The 20,362-nt window shown below is 46.9% G+C and overlaps 1 protein-coding gene across 4 annotated transcripts in view; it reads left to right on the top strand.

The window, feature by feature from the left end:
- gpatch8 (G patch domain containing 8) overlaps positions 1-20,362 on the top strand; it is a 59,080-nt gene that overhangs the window by 19,486 nt on the left and 19,232 nt on the right. For 2 of the 4 annotated variants that reach the window (XM_064321616.1, XM_064321615.1), the window contains 2 exons: positions 3,893-3,910; positions 7,990-8,062. In XM_064321616.1, the coding sequence (XP_064177686.1) occupies positions 8,056-8,062 (7 nt within the window). In that variant the 5' untranslated portion in view covers positions 3,893-3,910; positions 7,990-8,055. The remainder of the gene's footprint in view (positions 1-3,892; positions 3,911-7,989; positions 8,063-20,362) is intronic. The other 2 variants (XM_064321614.1, XM_064321617.1) reach the window with 1 other exon arrangement.

Raw genomic sequence — 20,362 nt, 5'->3', positions numbered from 1 at the left:
TCAACAGAAACCGCCTACCTTCGTACATTTTTTTCAGTTTTGTGTCTCCACATCTGCTGACTTTTAATGTGTATTTGTGTAAGTCCTTTAGTTCAGGCTAGATTCTGGCACCTACAATATGTATCCCGTCAACAAATATTTAGATTATTCCAATTTTCCCTACGCGTTTTGTTTGTTATAGCCTACGTCTTATTGCGGTGCATTGTGGTGGTCTCTTGAAGACCAGAACTTTACGTGGTAAATGTAGCGAAGGACAGGGAGATGACACGTCGAGTTGACGTTGGCCTTAAAGCCGGTCCGACCACCGTCACTGTCACGTAAAGTAGACACCTGAGCCATATTTTGAGCCAGGAAAAGCCCTGCTAATGTTCACTTATCTTATGGGAGGACTCTTCCCTGTAGTTAATTTACATTATGGAAGGATTCTCTTCCCTGTAGTTAATTTACATTATGGAAGGATTCTCTTCCCTGTAGTTAATTACATTGAGAGGACTCTCTTCCCTGTAGTTTAATTACATTGAGAGAACTCTCTTCCCTGTAGTTAAATGACATTATGAGAGGACTCTCTTCCCTGTAGTTAAACGACATTATGAGAGGACTCTCTTCAATGCAGTTAAATTCAAATCATAAGAGGACTCTTTACTGCAGCTATACCCCCGCCCCCCCCGCTTTTTTAGAAACACAGCTCTTTCTCCACCTCCTGTTCATTCATCTTCACTCTCACCATATTTCCCCAGGGACACCCTCTGGCCCTGGTGCTTTTTGGCACTTGTTCCCCATGTTCCCAGCATGCAACAGAGGCGCTGCTCCGAAGCCTTCCTAAGGTCCGTAGTGCGGCCCTGGGGAACGTTTGCTGGAGGCCTCGTCCACTCAAACAAAATGGCGGTTTATGGAAGCAGCCCCTTCATTGTACTGGCAGCAGTATTGCTGGGTGATCGAAACTGATCATACACAGCCTCCTGTGAGGAATGAGCCTGGTCACCTGAAACCCCAGAATGTCCACGACAAAAGGTCTGCCACTCGTTACTTATAATCTGTTTGTTTTTTTGACCGGACTTAGATTTCAGACCTCGCCTGTCTAAGGGTTATAATTTGGCAATAAATCATCTTGCGGCCTGCCAATTAAATAAGCAAACTGCGGTTCACGTATTTTCCACTGTTAGCTGGGGAGCTGGCTTTTTTTCTCCTGTGTGGTGCTTGTGACTAGGACAAGGTGCAAACGCAGCTCGCTTTCATGCAGTAAGATGTATTGACAGCGTGTAAAAGCGCGGAGGTTAATACACATGTCCAGCCTCCTTTGCTGCAAATTGGTGACTGCCCAGTTTGAAATCCTCCTCATAATGGGCACACGTGACGTGATGTTGTAAAGAATGAGATTAGGCAGCTGTTAAAGCCTTCCCATCTCTCAGGAGCCTGAACCAGCCCGTCTGCCTGCTCAAAACCTCAGTCCATCTGTCTGGCTGTGTAGGAACCATTTCTGTCAAAGAAGACGCTGTCCCACCCTGCCCACCGCAAATGTGTGTGTGTGTGTGTACGTGTGTGTGTGATTGCGCGTGCATGCTTCTCCGTTTGCGTGTATGCGACGCGTGTCTGTGTGTGCTGTGCGTTTCTTTGTGCGTGCATGCCTGTGTGCGCATCTGTCCCAGTGTGCGCTCGCGCGCGAGTGTCTGTGTGTTTCTGCTCGGGCTTGTGTGGGTGCGTATAGTAGGCGCGTAACTGTGTCTGAATGCGACTTCGTGTGTACCCTCTTTTCCTCCTGTACACATTTACAGCTACACTGGCCAGGGCAGTTCAATGACTATTCCACTCACAAGGTAGCCTCACAAATTTAACTAACATCTTTAAAAACAATTTATTTTAAAATGATTGTTATGGAATGTCACTGGGATAGGCATCTACCATAGAGACCTATACGTCAGTAGCTCAATGAATGCTGTGCATTGTGATTCTGGACTGCCCACACAGACATGTTCTCATATGTGGTTCTGAAAGTTTCTTTGTAGGAGCAGTCTTTATATTTAGTGTGCTAACTATGTAGCACTTATGTGTCAACTCACGTTAATGCAGGATTCTGCTTTTTTTTACACAGAATAAAAGATCCAAAAAGCAGGAAAATTACTCTGCGTCCTATAATTGCAGATATTCCATGGTCTTTTTTAAAAAGATTACAAGGGGTGATGACCCAGACTTCAACCACAACAAAATACCTACTCCTGTTTCCTTAAGTCAATCATCATTTGTTGTCTGACATTTGTGTTGTTTATTGATCATAATATTTACACAGCTGTTGGTAGCATTGCAAGATTCTAAGAAAAAGCGCTTAATGTGAATGGAAGGTCAAAAACTAGATGTCACGCTCCTACTAGCTTGCTCAACATGAGTAAATTAAAACAGAAATCGTTCCTATGCTTTTTTTTAATTATTAGCCTATGTGGCAAAAATTCATTTTGATCCGAACACCAAAACATTTTTGTGGTCTATTTCATCCCACTAATCTCGCTGTTTTATCCCAATTCTCTTACAAGTGTCATAATAATATTATGAACGACAAACATTTGTGTTATTGGTTATTGTGAGTTGGCAGATTATGGCAAAAATAGTTAAAGTGAATTGGTGTGAACACAGATTTGAGTGTCCTGCTTTCCAAAGATGCAGCATTCCATGGGCTAGCACGACCAATGATGTGAGAGTGGATGACGGTGCTTCACCAAGGAAGTGTGGGCCTTTCCGGAACATGCCGCACTTAGGGGGGGTGGGGGGAGTTGCTCCTATTTATGTCATTCTGATATCATCATGGTACCGTGCAAGGAGCCATATGCAGGACTCTATAGGATTTCACTTCATCTGAACACTTAACCACCTGATTCAACCATCAGTAGTCCCAAAATGAAGTAAATCACTAAAAAGATCAGAGATGCTCACTATCTAAAGTTACATGCTAAACTTGAACAATAAAAGAAGAACGTACTCATACCATCCATGCCCCAAAACCAGGGGTCTCAAACTCGAGTTCAGGAAGGCTGTCTCTGCTGGGTTTTGTTATTTCCTTCAATTAGCAGCCATTTTAGGAGTTGGAAACACTGTGTGGAGAATCATTAGTGAATCACTGACTGAAATTAGGCACCTAAGTGTCGGTACGCATCAAAAACCAGCAGACAGTGGCTCTCCAGGCTTTGAGTTTGTGATCCCTGCTCTAAAGGAACATGCTAGACAGAAACAGAAACTGACATGGAGGCTAGCTAATTCAAAAGAAGAAAGGAAAAAAAAGGCACGTGTTCAGCATGGGTTACGACGGAACATTACAGCTGTAACCTTGTCCCAAATAAACCACCCAGAAAAGAAGCTGCCTCAAAGCGCTGAGCCCCTTCAGGGTCTGCCTGTCCCCGTGAAACAGTCCTCCCGTAAATTCCCAGCGTGAGGACGGGACGGTCCTGCGGCTCACAGCTGCGATCCCAGAACTGCCCTGCGCTCAGTGCAGGCTAATTGTCCCCCCCCCCCCCATTTGTAGGCCCCGTAACCTACGGCCCAGTATATATCTCCCTGTCTCTCTTCCTCCTCCTCATCTCTGTGCTTTAACCCCTGTGCTGGTTTAACGTAACCTCTACACTGTGCCAGTCACAGCACACTGCTCATGACCTTTACTTGGGCAGCCTTAACTTGTGGGTTTTCTAGTGCTGACATTCATTACCATTTTTTTTTCTTTTCATTTAATGGTAGTTGTTCAGTTTATTTACTGTCCTGATACCTTTTTTTTTTCCACATTTCTGTTAAATAATTAGACCATTTCTTGGCAAGAGCAAGTAAAATTGAAACAAAGCTATGAATTTCATTGAAGGCATTAGTGACTGGACAGTTTCTTACGTTGTGTTACATTTAACTGTTCTTTTGACAGCCCAGTTTTTAAAGCCAGGTTCGTATGGAAATGCTTTCACTCCACTTGCACTGCTATTGGAATCGGCGTATTGCTTTCATCTGTCTGTTCATTTTAGTGCATCCATTTGCTCCGCGCAGCCCGTGCAGCGTCTCGCCTTCCTGCCTCGCCTCCCGTCCAATCAGATCTCAGGAATGCCACCCCAGATTTTTTTTCCCCCCCTATTCTTTAAACTCCAGTGATTCATTTTTATTCCTTTGCTGGAAGCAGCGGTGCTTTTGTGACTCTTTTCCTTCCTTTTTTTTTTTTTTTTTTTTCGGCTCATTAAGGCCAGAATGAGATCACCGTCCTAAAAAGGCACCAGGAGTTGCCTCCACTCCAACTGACGTAATGGAAACGTGACTTCGCTGCGATTGAAATGCTGTCAGTATCCAGTGACCATCCTTGGGAGCGAACAAAAGGCCTCCTTCCCCCGTCCGGCCAGACCCGTGTCAGGCGGGAGTCGTGAAAGACGGCGAGGCCCGCGCCGCCTGGCCACGCCTGCGAACAAACTCGTTCACCCGTGAGCGCGCGCGGTTGTGTACCGGCGCCTGAGTTTCTCCTGGGCGGTACGGATGCTCGCTGCTGCACAACACGCCGCAGTAATTGGACACCAGTTTGCCCCGGGTGTGTGTGTGTGCGTCAAGGCTCCCGTCAGCCCACGGCTATCCACGTTAGAAACACGCCTTGGCGGTCTGGCAGCTAGCGTGTTGTAGCTAGTCACAGCCAGTCACAGAGCTAGTTGGACGGCTCCTACCGCCGAGAGAACCGCTGAACCCCGTGTTGCCATGGCAACAAACGGGGTCAGAACGCCGTGCTCCATCTCTTCAGGAGGCCAGGGAGAGTGTCCATTAGCGGGGTGTCTGTACTCAGCTCTTCTTCGCCGCGCTGCCGAAGCGGTAATCGACCGATGCTGAGGGAAGATGCTCGGCCAGCTTGTATTACCCCGGCCTCAGAGGAGCACTGTAATGAGTGCGTCTCCCCATTGTAAAGGGCGGAGAGGCGTGGCACAGTCCGTTACAGCAGGGACACGAATTCACCCGTGAGCCCTCAGTCTCGTTCAGGCTAGCGGAAACCAACAGCAGCATTGCCGGTATGACAGCTGGCCTGGAAATGCAGGGAATCGGATCAATGTAAAAAATGTGTCCGTTGTTTTTGGACCATTTAGAGAATGACTTTAAGCGAAATAATTTATTAGATCTTATATTGAAGAAACTACAGGGTAAATAAGGAATGAACTTGCACGTGTGTGTGATTAGAGGGCTTGTGAGGTGATGTCCAGCAGACTGTTGTTTCCCCCGCACAAAATGGCCAGGATTCACGAATGCCTTCTGTGATGCCCTGCCAGACCCATGACGGCTCAGAGAGGATTAACGTTTCAGACGTAACGCGAATTCTGTGCAAAAGAGGCCTCGGGCTGACAGCAGGTGGTGTTCCTAACCCAACACTGCATTTTTGCTTCTGCAAGAAAATCCAAATACTGAAGTCTTTTCTTTGTCAGATATTATACGAACCAAATCTGACTGTTCTTTCAACAGATTGTTTAGAACTCCTGAGGTCTTAATTTGACATCAGTGTGAATTAGGGCTTTTTTATTTTGGATTGTGCATCTTACATAGAGCCCCCTCCTGCTAGAGCCAGCCATTTAATAGTGGCCTTTGAATAGTGTGGCGTCTTCTGTGTCGAAACAAGGTCAAACTGGAGCATTTCAATCCCAGCCTAGAAGTAGCGTTCCTCACCCTCTTTTGGAAGTTGCCTTGTTGATTCTTGGAACCAATCGCTCAAAACGCACATAGCAGGATGTTTTCAGCCTCCAGAGAAGCTATCGGCCGTTGGCTTGTAAGTTTCAAGCACCTGTATCTAATGGCAACGCTAAATGTTTGGTCTCTGGTCTTCACCAGAAGCGGTTTGAGTCCATCCCCGCTGTCACAATGTTTATGGCGATGCCCGGAGGTTTTATTAGCCACTTTTATCTTTTGTGTACTGCAGGCATAAATAAGAAATGTTTCAGCGGTGAATGTTTTGTCTTCAACGAACATCCTGGTCAAGTCAGCCGCTAGTGTAGATCTCGTAATTCTGTGATATTTTTGAACTCCAATTCCGGGCCTTTCTAATGCCGTGGCAATCCAAATTTGAACAGCTGCTTTTTGAAGTGTTTTTTTTCCCGAATGCTGATCTGTTTTACATTATAGGGTGATGGGAAGACCAAGCCCACTGAATTTTATTTGCTGTCTGCTCTGAAGAGCCTGCAGCATTGCCAAACTGGATCTCCAGTCGAGAGGCTGTAGAAGTTTTCTCGTTCTTCCGGAACCATACCACTCACCACCACCTCTATGTCCTCTAGACAGCCCTTCTCTTGTTATATTCTGTTAAACCAACCAGGAAAATGCATCAGTAAAACCCTGAGTTTTCTTTGATTTGAATACCTGTGAAAGCCGTGAGACTTTATAACCAGTCGTCCAGTGGAACTGGTCCTGAACGTTGCGGCTTTCCCACACACAAAGCAAGGAAACATTGCTTTGGAACTGCAATAGTTCATATCCCATACCTATAGAACCAAAGTTTACCCGTAAAAGGGTTGACCTCACCACTGTGGTGAAGCATAAGAGGGCATCCAGAGGATGTGGTGTTTTGCTGTGGTGTAAACCGAGTGAAGCAGAATACGGAGTAAGGGAAGAGTATGTCTAAGAAGGCGAAGCATCGGGTGGGGCGCCGTACACACGACTGCGTGTGTGTGAAAGCAGGTCACCGTTCTGGGAAGATGGAATTGGAAAGACCGCCCCCCCAAACGACACGCGGAGGCGAATGGGCGCGGCGAGACGCTGCACCGGCCGCGTGCGACGAGGCGACCCTTCGTGTGCTCTAACGGTTCTGGCTACCCGCGGCTCTGCCTGCCCCGTCCTAACCCCTCAGGCTTCTGCATTTAGACGACTGTGTGTGGAGTACATCACCGCCCCGTGCTTGCGTTCATCTGTCATGGTCGTTTCTGTAGCTCTCTTTAATTTTGCTCCCCTTGTATGTTCAACGTATTCAGCGCGCTACTAACATCACCGTTCTCATCTTTGTTAGTTGCTAGCAAAAATTTGCATGCTATGCTGTTTTTACTTTTTCAGTTTGAATTTTCAGTTTTGAATTTTGAATAAACCTTATCACTGATAGAAAATGTCTTGAATTCCCCCCCTCTCCACCCCACCCTGTTTTGATGATTTTCTTTTTTTGTATTCTGTCTGGTGATGGGTGTTTAGTGATGGGGAAATTGTGCCTTGTGGTTTTTTCATTGAGTGTTTCGTTGAGGGTAGTGTGTCACGCTCTCACACGCACCCATGCACGCACCCCAGGGCTGTGCACTGGTGAGCCACGCCCTTTCTCTCGTGGCAGTACACGTGGTGCTCCTTGGGTTATGGGTATGGTTTCACCTCCAGCTTGAGTTGTCTATCTCTTTTTGTGTTGATGCAAGGTCTCGCTTTGTTGTGTATGACTATGTCCGTTGTAGGTTTAAATATGTATATGGTCCGTATACATATTTGGACATGTATGCCTCTTTGTACATATTGAGTCATATTGCTCTTTGTAGTGGTTGCCTCTTATTTTGAATTACTTTTTTGTTTTGTTTTTCCACTGTTTTGCCTGTGACATTCCCCCTGTCCAAACACAGTGCACAGAAGCTGCCCATCACCTTGAGAAAGACACCCCAGTACTAGAGGACTGTAGCTATGTCCTCAGTTTTAGTACCCACTGCTGTCAACAGGTACTGTGTCCCTTAACAGAAAGCTAGGAGACATGAGAGCAGATGTAGGAGAAACGATTACCGGTTGTAGGGGAAGGGATATTATTTTTTCACTGTAAACACTCAACCTTCCTCACCCCCCCCCATCCCTCCCAGCTGTACTGCCAGTGTTCTCTCAGCATGCTGATTCACTTGAAGGGATCTGATATGCCACGGTATCGCAGGTGATCTAACTGTCCATCCAGTAGCCCTCCTTCCCCCCTGCTCCTCATCCTGACATGTGCCTGTGGGGAAAAGCCCTTCTTATTATTGGAATATTTTTGGTTTTTTTCTTCTCTGTTCTGTCCATCAGGATAATATCGGGCACCGGCTTCTGCAGAAACATGGCTGGAAGCTGGGCCAAGGCCTGGGGAAAACCATGCAGGGTAAGAACCTCTTATCTTATCTCCCTCTTCCTGTCTCTTTCTGCTCCTCCGACTTCATTTCCTGTTTGGGTTTATGGGCCGCTGGTCCCCGACTCTTCACTTTACTTCTCCGTTCAGCCCCTGCTGCTCCTGAGGAGGACCTGTTTTCATGCTCAGTGTCCTGGTTGGGTCTTTTTGGGATGGACTCAAGGTGGTTTGATTGGGAGGACAAGAGAAGCAGGGGATCAGAGAGTCTCTGGGGTTGCGGCAGTCAGCTTCTTGCCCTTTTGTTTCAGGCTTCTTCACAGGTAAAATATTAAGCAGGTAGGAAAATCTAATAGATGTGCGAAGAACAGCTGGCCGCTGAGAAAGTATTAGGATGCTGTAATTACCAAAGGAAAGCTAGGGGCCCCACAGGAGACCATGTTAAATGATGGGAATGTATTAAAGGGCTCTAAATGTAGCATGACCAAAGCAGTGTTTTCTCATGAGACACAGGAGGCGGACCCACGCTTCAATGTCGTCAACCTTCCTGGAAGAGCTCAGATGTACCGCTCGCAGAAAACAATCCGTTTACAGAATTTTGTTAGCCTCTCTGGTCTTTCGGCCCTGTTTTAGCGACCGCAGCGGAGGCAGGCGCGGGGACTCGCCCGCGGACACTCCTCCTCCTCCTCGTCCGGAGACAATCGTGTCCATTGACAGGGACACGTGCAAAGCCGTGGCCGAACGTGGGGGTCCGGAGGGGGAGGCGGCCCGGGGAGGGAGGGAGGTCACAGCGTCTCCCATTCATGCCACGGTCCAAAATGCAGCTCATTGTTTGGGTTGGAGAAACAGAGCGCCATTTACGATTCAGAGAAACACCTTGCGTCACTTCGGCCCGATTAATTCGCTTCAGCTGCGGTTTCAAAATGGCCGGTCGCGCCCCCGTGGTGCAATGTAGTACCACCCGGCTGCCCCCTCTTTTTGCAAGCCGCCCCCTCTCGTTGCCGTCACCGCCTCGCCCTGGTGTTATTGGCGGTCGGGGGGGATACTCCTGTGGCGTTGCTCTGTTTGTGAAACATTTACACAACTGCGACAACTCTGCACGGGGAGTAAGCAGACGAACGGGGGGAGTCTGCCGCACGTAGCCTTTGAAACCGCTCGCGGTTGTTGAACGTTCTCGCGCTTGTTTCCGCGGGACTGAGAATAATATTTTCTAGTCTGGCTGAGACCCGTTGACGCCCTCCCAGTGCTTTGCTTGGCGGTTAATGTGAAGGGAGTTAAATTTCGAAACGGGGCGACCCAGGGGACAGATAGCCGGAGGGCTCAGGGCTGCGTGCCCTCCCACAGCCCCCTCCTCCAGCGCTGGGGGACCGAGGGGAACCTGGGGGAGGGGGGAGGTCGAGGAGGCGAATGGGGGACATCTCCAGTGTGCTGGCTGGGCTTGCGGGGAGGCGACCGCAGACGCAGCAGAAGAGCCAATCGCAGCCCAGAAAGGCCAGGGAAAAAACCGTTGGCGCTCCCACGGTGTGCCTGTGTGTGGTCAGCGGCGTTGGGTCTGATGGGCCGAACCGTGTCTTCGGCTCCGAGCTCAGATTCATGTGGCGGAGAGGAAAGTCTGTTCGTTTGCTTTAAAGATTTCTTCGGAGATTGCTTTGAAGAACCGGACTGTTATGGCTTCGACCAGCGAATCGCACTATCGGTACATCGAATGAAAATGACATTGATGAGTGGAAAGTGAATGCCCCAGGGGGAAACATTGCAAGCAGGTTTCAGGATATAAATATCATGCAGATAATTAGTTTTTCTGTTGGGGTCTTTATGGTTCTAATTAGCTTGCAGGAATTGGATAGTTAAGCTGTCATCTTGTATTTGCTGTGCAGGGTTATACCCATGTAGGGAACAGTGGCCGCTGCAGAGATTCCTGCTAGCTGCCAAAAAGATTCAAGTGGTCACCAGATAGCAGGAAGTATTCTGAGGAGGGTTGCGGGGAATTGCAGGGGTGTCCAGGCATATCCACATAAGGCCGGTGTAGGTGCAGGTTTCTGTTTTTTGTCCAGCTCTAAGACACCTGATTCAACCAATTAACCAATCAGAGTCTTCATTCAACACCTTGATTAGTAGAATCAGGTGTCGAAGTGTTTCTTGCGCTTCAAAAATAAAGACATGCATTTGTTGCAGTGATACTAGCAAGATACAGGGGATGTGTGAAAGGGCTCCCAGGCTGTGGTTATCAGTGCCACTTGCACCATTGAAAGTTGATTTGAGTTTCCTCCCTGTGCTTCGCTGACCCCTCGTCTGTTTGCCGGGCCCTGGGAGGCTGAGGCCGCTGCAGCTTTTCTACCCAGAGGCAGCGGCGATGAGCCGTCGGCATTTCTCCGCATGATCGGAGACGGCGGCTATCGGTATTCCGTCAGCACGCTCCCCTCCACTGCAATGAAACGCCCCGGTGTTCCAAGTGTCCCGCTCTCGAGCCTGCTGCACTTCCACTTTTAAAAGAACGAAAATAAACCCGCTCTGTGCCCACGCACGCATTAATAACTCTCCTTCACAAAGTCAAAAAAAGAAAAAAAGATCAATATATGGCTGCCCTGCCGCACTGGAAGTTGTGTAACGTTTGATAATATTTTGCTGAGGTGAGATTTTTTCTGAATGCTTGAGAAGGCTGCAGTCAGTATAATAGATACAGTGGTATACTGGTTTCACAATATACCATGGTATAAGATTTTCAACGGAGAGGATGTAAACCCTAAAAGTTCATCTAAAGATCTTATCTACAGTTATTTTTAGCATCAGAAGATTGCTAGCAATCAATCTAGCTGCCTTGCTTTCAGTCCGTATCACTGCTGATGTGTTTTGCTGGCATTCCAGCATCAAATCCCCAGTCACAATGGAAGGAGGGCGGGGCAGGCGGGCAGGCAGGCGAGCTCGCGCCCTCGTGCAGCGGGATGGGAGGAGCCAATGGCGGCAGCACTGCCCAGGCAGACGGGGACCACGGGGGGAGAGCCTTCTCTAAGTGCCCTCTGTCGTCTCTCCGTCAAGGACATTGCGTTCTCCCTCCTGTTCTGCCCACTGCTGGCTGAACAGGCCGTCTCTGTGGAGCCGTTCCCTCGCCCCGCCTCACACCGCAGCGGTGCCGTGAGGAAAAAGGAGCCCGGTCTTCCCTGCTCCGACTCCCCAGCACATCAATTCAGCGTCCGCCCGCCGTCTTTCTCCCCGCGTCAGCTTCCTTTTTAACGCTGCCGATCTTTTCACTCAGCGTAGATCGGTCTGTCTTATAAAAGTTTGAATTTCCTATCTCTATTTTGAATCTCAGGAGTTTAATTCGGTCTGTCATTAATAATTAATTTAATTTCTCACTCTAAATCTCAGATTTAATTCATCGTATTAAGGTGATTATTTAATTTCTCTCATGAAAAATACTCACTGATCCCTTTATTCCCGTCGTAGCCTTTTTCTGTGGGATTATGTTGTTGACTTGTCACATTATTTGACAGATCGGCCAGATTTGTGACCATGGAAACATCCGTGGTGGTTATGCCAACTGGCATGTCTGCGACTGCACAGACAGTTTGTTTGCTTGGTTCATCAAACCTATCAAGATGGAATAAGACTTTTTTTAAAAATCAGTTTCATTCAAAGCCTCGCATTCACTTCTTGTGTGTGAATTCCCTGGGCAAACTTGTCCTGAGCATATCTTTAACACAAAACTGAAGAGTAAGTCCAATTTTAAGTGTGTATTTTACTGGTTATCCTTCATAGATGAAGTATTCAATAATCATTGTATTATAATATCTTCCATGTATTATCATTGGTTTTTATAACCTACCTTTGTGGAGATGAATCTGTTTATACCCTGAGACGTCCATTGGATGCAGGTTGTAAATAACATGGCTATAAAGTGGGGAAATGGCTTTGCTTCAGAATAACGGTTGAAGCAGAATCTATTCAGTCAGTGTAATTTGAAAATGTCATCACATTTAATGACATAAGTACTCTGTACTCAGCACCCGTGTGTGTCTTTGTGTGGGCGGGGGGGAGGGAGGCGGGGATGGGGCAGGTGAGGCTTGACCCGGTGTCCATGCTGGTTTTTTAATTGGAGCAGATCTCAGCAGTGGTGCTGGAGATGGAAGTGCTAAATCAGCACAGTTAAACCCCGGAGTCGTGACCCTGATTGATCCCTGGCGATGAATATCCCGGACTTTTATTATTCCGGCCCTTCTTCACCTCTTCGGCCAATTTGTGTACGCCGCCCGGCGAGCGGCGGGAGGGACTTCTCAATAGCCGCCCGGCCAGCGGAGGCGGGCGGTTACCGTCTGCCCCTGTCCCACCGCTCCCCCCCCTGCGCAGGAGAGAGCGCAGCCCCGTTTCTGCAGAGAGGAGCTCTTGCATTATTAATAGGCTTGCGGCTCCGGCCCACTCGCGCTTGTTCAGCGCACAGTATTTGTTATGATTTTGCTGGAGGACACGGCGGACGCCTCAGCCTGACTGCAGGCAGAAGAAGGGCCCGGAAAGACGTGGAGCCAGCGGTCAGAACCAACGCTAAGTCCCTCTCTGCGTGATGCTGACGTGTGCCGACAGGATCCTTCCACCCCCCTGGCAGCCCCCACCCCCGTTGCCCCAAAAACCTACGCTTCATGACGCCATTATGCAAGAAAAACCATGGCTCTCCAGAGCTCTCCACACGAGTCTGCCCTCATCTGGTACCACCGTCGTCTTTTGCACCTGGGCTTTCTGATATCATAGCCCTGCTTGAGTTTGAGAACACAAGCGGAGTCTTTGCGCAAACTTTAAAGATACTGTAAAGATGGCTGTTGGCGGATGAATCTTGAGCAGGCGGAAAGGAGGCTGGGACCGAGTGGCTGGTCAGGGAGGGGGGGGAGAACCAACACTGACCCACGGCCCTGTCTGTCTTCCCTGCTGTGTCATCCTTTCTGTCTTCCTCTTTTTCGATCTTGATATGTAAGGGTAGCCAGGCAACACGTGAGGTGGACATGAGCCGTTTTCCACTTCCACCAGCAATGACACCAACTTCTGAGCGCAAGTCACAGTGCTGATGGAAGACTCTGGGCCTCACCCTGGCTGCAGAAAACACAAAAGTTCACTCAGCAAAATGCTTCATGGTTTTGGGGTTGGGATCTTCATTCTGTGGGGTTGTGGTTGTGGTTGAGGTTTTGGGCATGCGAGAATGTTTTACCAAAGAAAATTGAATCCCCTATTAATTCTGTTGTCATTATAATGGGAAACAAAGCCCTTTGGCTTATTCAGCATCACAGTCATTTTGAAAGAACTCTCCTGTTTTGATGGGAACCTTGCTACATGTATGCTATAATTGTGACCAGAAGGATTCACACTCTGCACTGTAGAGTAAACGCGCAGCGGCTAATTGTGCTATAATTTGGCATGGTCAATATTTTGCTGTCAGTAATGGATGCTGCTGTGTTTGTCATGTTATTCTTACATTGGTTCCCTTGGGGCTATAACCAGCTGCAGACTCATTGTGTTATCTGGTTTGTGATTCTAAACGTATTTTTTTCTTCTTCTCCTTCATTAATGAGTCACTAATGAGCAGGGCATTGAGGCGTGTGTGTGTTTTGCTTGCAGTTTGCATTCTGAATGAAAAAAGTCTCTGAAGTTGTTTTGATACTGCGAAATGTCAGTGTTGCCTTACCAGTCTAATTCGAAACTTGGGTCTAGTTGAAACTGGAGCTCATTGCTGAAGAATAGGTCTTCCTGAAACCAAACCGATGATAATGTGTTGGGTTTACAACACACCCTGTCATGTCGAACACAAATGCCTGCAACCCGGCTTTTCATGGTCATTATTTTTCCATAGCGCCGCCCTAGCTTGCGTTTCGGTGAGTGTATTTTCCCTGTCCGTTTTGAAATGAAGGCCTGATTGAGAGTAAAACCGGCCGTAGGTGCTCACACACAGGCTCTGTCATTTTAAAACAGTCCGCCTCGCTCGCTCTAACGGACGATCGATGCGTTGTCTTCGAGATAGTGGCTTGTTTTATGCAAGGAGAGGATTGCAAGTTAAATGCTCCCTATGCATCTGTCCCTTTTCACAGAAAAGTAAACATCAGATTAAAACTATATCTGAAATCATCCATAGTGTGCCCGCGTGCAAGTGTTGCCCTGAAGAGCATGAATGTGGCACGAGTGTTTTTCTGGATTATGCCGAGGTCTAATACTGATGTTGCAGACGTTTCCCCCTCAAAATACTAGGAGTTAGGGGCTAATCCTCAATTTAATTGGCTGTTATCTAAAGAAATTCCTCTTTTTCTTTCATATCGCATCTGAGCATTAGTGTGCAGAGCTTGTGGATCGCACAGATGCTGAGGTTCCAAGAGGCCTTGCAGAGCAGAGTTTTTTCCACAACGCTCCTGACCTTATCAACATTCCCTTTGTGAGCGTGAAGGTCCTACAGCATAACGCGGCAGGCTGATATTTCACGATGGGGGCCGGATTCGCCCTCTTCTCTCTGACTGGCCAGCTGCCCTCCTGCACTTCCTGCTTTGGGAATAACTGAGCCAATCCCCTCAGGGCTGTGTTTGGCTGCTGCCGAGCAGAGTTCCCAACAGAACACTTTGCATGAAGAGTGCTGGCTGGCCATCCCCTCCCCCCCCAGCGCTAACCCTCAGATCAGCATTGTTTATGGCACGATGAAAGGTATATTAAGCCTGTAAAATCCGGAACAATGCTGTATGAACTCATTTGGGTTTCTGTCCGGCTTATCGCTCCCATTTGTTATTGCTACAGATATAGTAGTGCTTGTTTGTAGTTACTGCTTATGGAATGAATTTGAAAAGGGAACGCCGCAAGGTGACTTTGAAATTTGCGAACGTGTACATCCCTTCGCTTGCTTAACGGCCTTGCCTTTCACACAAGTGTGCCAAGTGTGCCACTGCCATGTACCCGTTTCAATGGCTTGGGGCGGCTAGGTTAGCTATGGCTGTGACGCCACTCCACACCAGCAGGGGGTCCTGGGACGCGCTGCCTGCTTGGTGATGCTGTGTCTTTGACCCAGTTTGGTTGTTCCTGTAGACGGCCAAAAGTTTGCTGCAGTGAGTGGCCAGCAGTAGCTTCCTGTGGCCTCAGCAGTGAGAAGCAGCACTCTTGTGTTTGTTTTGGGGGGGGCTGCTTGTACAGCAGTCTCAGAACGGCCACTGCTTTGTGTCCCCAGTGAGCCGACAGGAATTATTTAAAAGGCCCTAATTTATTTACATCTCCTTAGATGTACAGAGGACAGGATGCCAGTCTGGGGAGGGTAGATGCAGCTTGATGAATAGTCAACTTTTCCCTATCCTGGTATTGGAAATGATTGCCTGTGATGTATTCAGGTGTGGAGAATAGCTGGCCATAGTGTACTCAGGTCAGTGTAGGAATATAACAAAATTACATTTCAGATTTGTCAAAAACAGTAGTATTGACCTACTAGTCATATATGGGCAATTGGCATCAATATCACCAAAAACTACAAGTGGTGCATAGATTTGTGCAAAGTATTTTATTGTAAATAAAAAATAAAAAATTCATGACAATTTCAACATTAAATAGCATTAAGCTCTATGAGGAGTATTAGCTGTTGTTAAAATGCACCACAAGAGAGGATGTAAAAAAAAAAAAATGTCACTGACTGCATCCAGCCATTTTTGCTGACGTTAGCGTGCTGCTACACTCCCTTAACAAGTTCGCTAGCTAGCAAGGCAGCTAGCTAAACTAGCCTATTGGTCTAATCATTTCTAAATCTTAACTCACCGTAGGGGGATATTTGCTGCATAGTGTCCTAGTTCTGAAAACCCATGTACTACTTCAGGTTCTCCCTACCCTTCTCAAAATCACCGGTGGTGGTGACAGCTTTGCAGAAGATTTGGGGGATGTTTGTCTTTATTCACGATTCCAGTCCAATCCAAATTCCTTTTGTCTATTGTTGACAGGCTAGTTATTTTTGGTGGTGGAGTTGTGTGGCTTTTTTCTCATTCTCATTCAGAATTGGAGGCGGAGCACTACCTGCAGATTTATTAGGTCGTATCACGAAGCGGTCCGTTGTGAATGCAGGCGTTCACCCAGTCAGTCAGGTCAAGGCAAGAGAAAAGCACAGAAAAGCAATGACCATCATTTAACATAGGAGCAGGTATACGTCAGTTATATTGAACTGGTTCTCATTGCTACAGAATTTACTAAGTATTTTAGCAGTTTTCATGGTGAGATAGTAACAGGAATTCATATATATTTGAATGTCTCTGAAAAGACTTTGGGGGCAATCTTTGCCTCTGCCCTTGTGCTTTCTGGGGCAAAATAGATTATAGTTCGCTCTGGTGCACTAGTGTGTGGGGAATAGTTGGCTCTAGTGTACTAGTGTGTGGGGAATAATTAGCTCTAGTGTACTAGTGTGTGGGGAATAGTTAGCTCTAGTGTACTAGTGTGTGGGGAATAGTTAGCTATGCTGTACTAGTGTGTGGGGAATGGTTAGCTGTGCTGTACTAGTGTGTGGGGAATAGTTAGCTGTGCTGTACTAGTGTGTGGGGAATAGTTAGCTGTCCTGTACTAGTGTGTGGGGAATAGTTAGCTGTCCTGTACTAGTGTGTGGGGAATAGTTAGCTGTCCTGTACTAGTGTGTGGGGAATAGTTAGCTGTGGTCATGTGAGGCTGCACCTTTACATGTAGTTCTGGGGCTGTAGCTTTGCCAGTGCTGCTGACCACTCCATGGACCCCATTTTTACGCCAGGCAAATTCCAAGAAGAGACCACCATGCACTAAGAATTTGCATGGAAACAAATAGGTTTGTTTTCAGTTAAAAGACTGTCCCCTCCTCCTTATCTTCTCTTAAACCCATTTCCCCTACAAGGCTAAATCAAGTTGGATTGTAGTCATCTGCAGGTCAACTGGGAGCACATTTTATTTTCAGTTGGCAGTTCCCCCTGACAGAAACAGGCTTTTTCATGTTCCCCGTCAGCCTTTGGTTATGGAATTTACACACTGAAATGAGATTTTGTGTCCTTCTGAAAAAACTTTTTTTTAGATCTTTAGGTGATTGAAATATTAAAGCTCACTTATGGAGACTGCAAGTAATTGTTTATCATTAAATCTGTGCAATTGGTGGACCAGACCCCCCCCCCCCCGCAGAGAGATTGCAGTTTGATAGCAAGGGACAGGACAAGCTGCACGTAATTTATATTCGTGTCTCAGAGCAAGGGCAAGAGAGTCATTTACGCCCTCAGCTCATTTTTCCTGTTTAAATTCCTGATGCGAACCCCACCTTCTCCATTCACCTTTATGAAAATCAAATTGCCTCAATTATACATGCCTTGTTTCCCTGGGCATCTTTCTGCTTTCCTGAATCCTCCCCTGATCCTCTTCTCACACAGCAGAGTAAACAAGTAATCAATCATCCACCCCCCATTGCACAGGGCTCATAGTAAACCTAGTGCCCACAGTGCTTCTTCTTTATAGTGTCAGAGCACTACCATCACTACACCGACTGTGTGTGTGTGTGTGTGTGTGTGTGCGCGCGTCTTCACTGGCCACTCCCACTACAGCCCCTCCCCTGTCTTCACTGGCTACTCCCAGTATAGCCCCTCCCCTGTCTTCACTGGCCACTCCGACTACAGCCCCTCCCCTGTCTTCACTGGCTACTCCCACTACAGCCCCTCCCCTGTCTTCACTGGCTACTCCCAGTATAGCCCCTCCCCTGTCTTCACTGGTCACTTCCACTACAGCCCCTCCCTCCAGTGTGTGCTGCCATTCAAAGGCCAGTAGAGGGGTCTTGATCGCATGGCCATTGTATATCCAAGCTGAGGTTTCACTGCCATGTTTTTTCCTCATTAATGCCATCTATCACCCACACACATAAAATCACAGGGTCTTAGCAGACACTGTTATCCAGACCAAATTTGTTTTTACATAGTATCCATTTATAGGCATACCTGAAGGACTTACTGAGTACCTTGCAGGACTGCAGTGCCACCTAAGTCATCCTGTAGTCTTTAGGTTACCAGCCCGGTTCCCTAAGCACTTTGCTACACTGACGACATAACAAGCGGCCAAAACCGGGCTACGTTTCTGAAGTTGTCTTGTTGACAGATGTTGCTCACTAGCGTCACTGCAGTTGGCTCCATTATAGGTAATTCAGCCTCCCGTTTCAATGTAAGTAAATGGCAACAATACGGTCAAAATAAGTCAATCATTTTTTTCCCACAAGAAAAAGTAGTCACAATTGGTGTTTTTTCTTTGTCTAATGTCTCCCCATTTGCCAATTTGTTAAGTTATCCTGCGATTAGGACAAACAGAGTCACTGTATCTCACGCACTTAGTGGACAACTGGACTTCAAGTCCCTACTGCTCAGTCTCTGGCTCCAATTTGTACAACATGGCGGTGCCCGCGAACTACACTTCCTGGACTTCAAAACCCTTTTCTACAAGCCCATGGAATGTCAATGGGTGACATCACAGTGACTTTGTCCATATTTTTCTACAGTCTATGCGCCATATAACACACCCCAAGAAGCAGGTCAGACCGGTATAATAATAGAATGCAAAGCTTTTTTTTTCCTTCAGACACGGCGGAAAAACTGGTCTTGCCACCTGCTTGCACAGTGTCCCTCATGCGCAGATTCATAATTGGGGTCATTTTTCCCACAGCTAGAAAAGGCAGAAAATGCCGGATATTTCTTAATGGAGGCCATCATGCATGCAAGGGCAGAGAGAGTTCATGTTGAAGTTGTGAGACCTCGGGAGGGAAAAAGTTTGCTCTTCTGTGGAGGGACATTAATGGTCTTGTGTTCCTCATACCTCAGAGACATGGCTTTGCAGTGCCACCCACAGCCTGGAGCAGGAAATGCAGCAATGGCAAGAAAACCCTGTAGTCACTCACTAATATTTAGCCAACTCAGTCATATGAGATTCTAAGTCATATCTTTATTTGTATTTTGTTAGTACTGCATTGTTAATAGCATTGTAAATAGCATCTGCGAATTGTTATATGCACTAAATTCAGCATTAGTTTTTCTGTGCATATAAAGGTCAAACTTGTTCTTACAGGAGGCAATTATGCAACAGTTCAGATCCTTATGCAACTTGCTGATGTGTAATTAAGCTGGGTGATCTCATTTTACTTCCTGTCTGCATTACTGTTTCTGTATTGGTATCTTTCGGCAGGAGTATTACTCTGGATAAGTAATTACTGGCTGCCGACGTGGCCAAAGGAAATGTCTATGTGGGATTTTATCCTGTTTTAGTGATTTGATTTAGTATGATGTCCAACAGTGCTCAAAGTCAGTTCATTTCTTCTAGTGGATGTTAGTCATTAAGCGGGACTGCGATACTGTTACATGTTCTCTGCTTCAGCTTGGTTCTCCTATTCAAATGTAGTTCTTCAGAGTTGGAAAAGAGGAACCATGTTGCTTAGTGTTCCTTTCTCAACCGCTGAGCCCTGAACTGTATCCCTTTTGTTTGCAGTAATTGCTTCTGCTTGTCGTCTCTGAAGTCCTATTTCACTTCATGACTGTTCTCAGCCCTTTAGTTTAAATCTGGTTTGATGCATTGTCCGCTATGTGTGTAGTACCAGTGAATGTGCGTAGAACTGTCCAATGGAATGGAACAGGGTAGCATGTGGATTGGTACAGGGTTCCAGAACTACGCCTTCGTAACACCTTCCTGCCCCCCTTACATTCCCACAAACCCCACACCTTTCATCCCTGACGCCTGCTCTGCATTCTGGCCTGTGCTGTAGGGTCATACGCCCAGCATTTCGATGCTTCTGGAATGGCCTGATTTAATTACAAGCAGCGACGAGGACCCTTTATCATAGGGAAAGCATATGCGTCGCAGTCCGGCCTGGTCAGGCCAGAAGAGAAGCATTCGTTTACTGAGTGTTCATTATCACTTTCAGAGTGAAGAACGTTTGCAGAGTTTACCTCTTGGCACGCAGCTGCACTCAAATCTGTAAAGGCTGGCGCTCTTCATGAATGCCACTGCGTGCTCATCACAATACTGGTTCAGGACTTGTTCCACCAGAGATACTTTGATACAATGAGGAGATGCGTCAGCAGGAGCAGGCACAATAGCGTTCAGTAGTGCTGGCTTAGTATTTAACATCTGTTGCACTTTGCGGCCTAACACAGCGATACTCGATAAAATCAGATACCATATGTTGAGGAACATCATGTCAAAATCGCTTTTTCAGCTGGATAAATGTTGGTTGTCATGCCTCGTGATTCACGTTTTTTCATGCACAAAGAAGAAAGAATGGGAATGAAAGATTTCTAATATTGTATTCAGGCTTTAAGTAGCACCCATAATGAAGTTTCTAATTGAAACTATTTCAGCCAGTAACAAGCT

Source organism: Anguilla rostrata, chromosome 2 (assembly GCF_018555375.3).
Source record: "Anguilla rostrata isolate EN2019 chromosome 2, ASM1855537v3, whole genome shotgun sequence".
Taxonomy (NCBI): Eukaryota; Metazoa; Chordata; class Actinopteri; order Anguilliformes; family Anguillidae; genus Anguilla; species Anguilla rostrata.
This window is presented reverse-complemented; position numbering and strand designations above follow the sequence as displayed.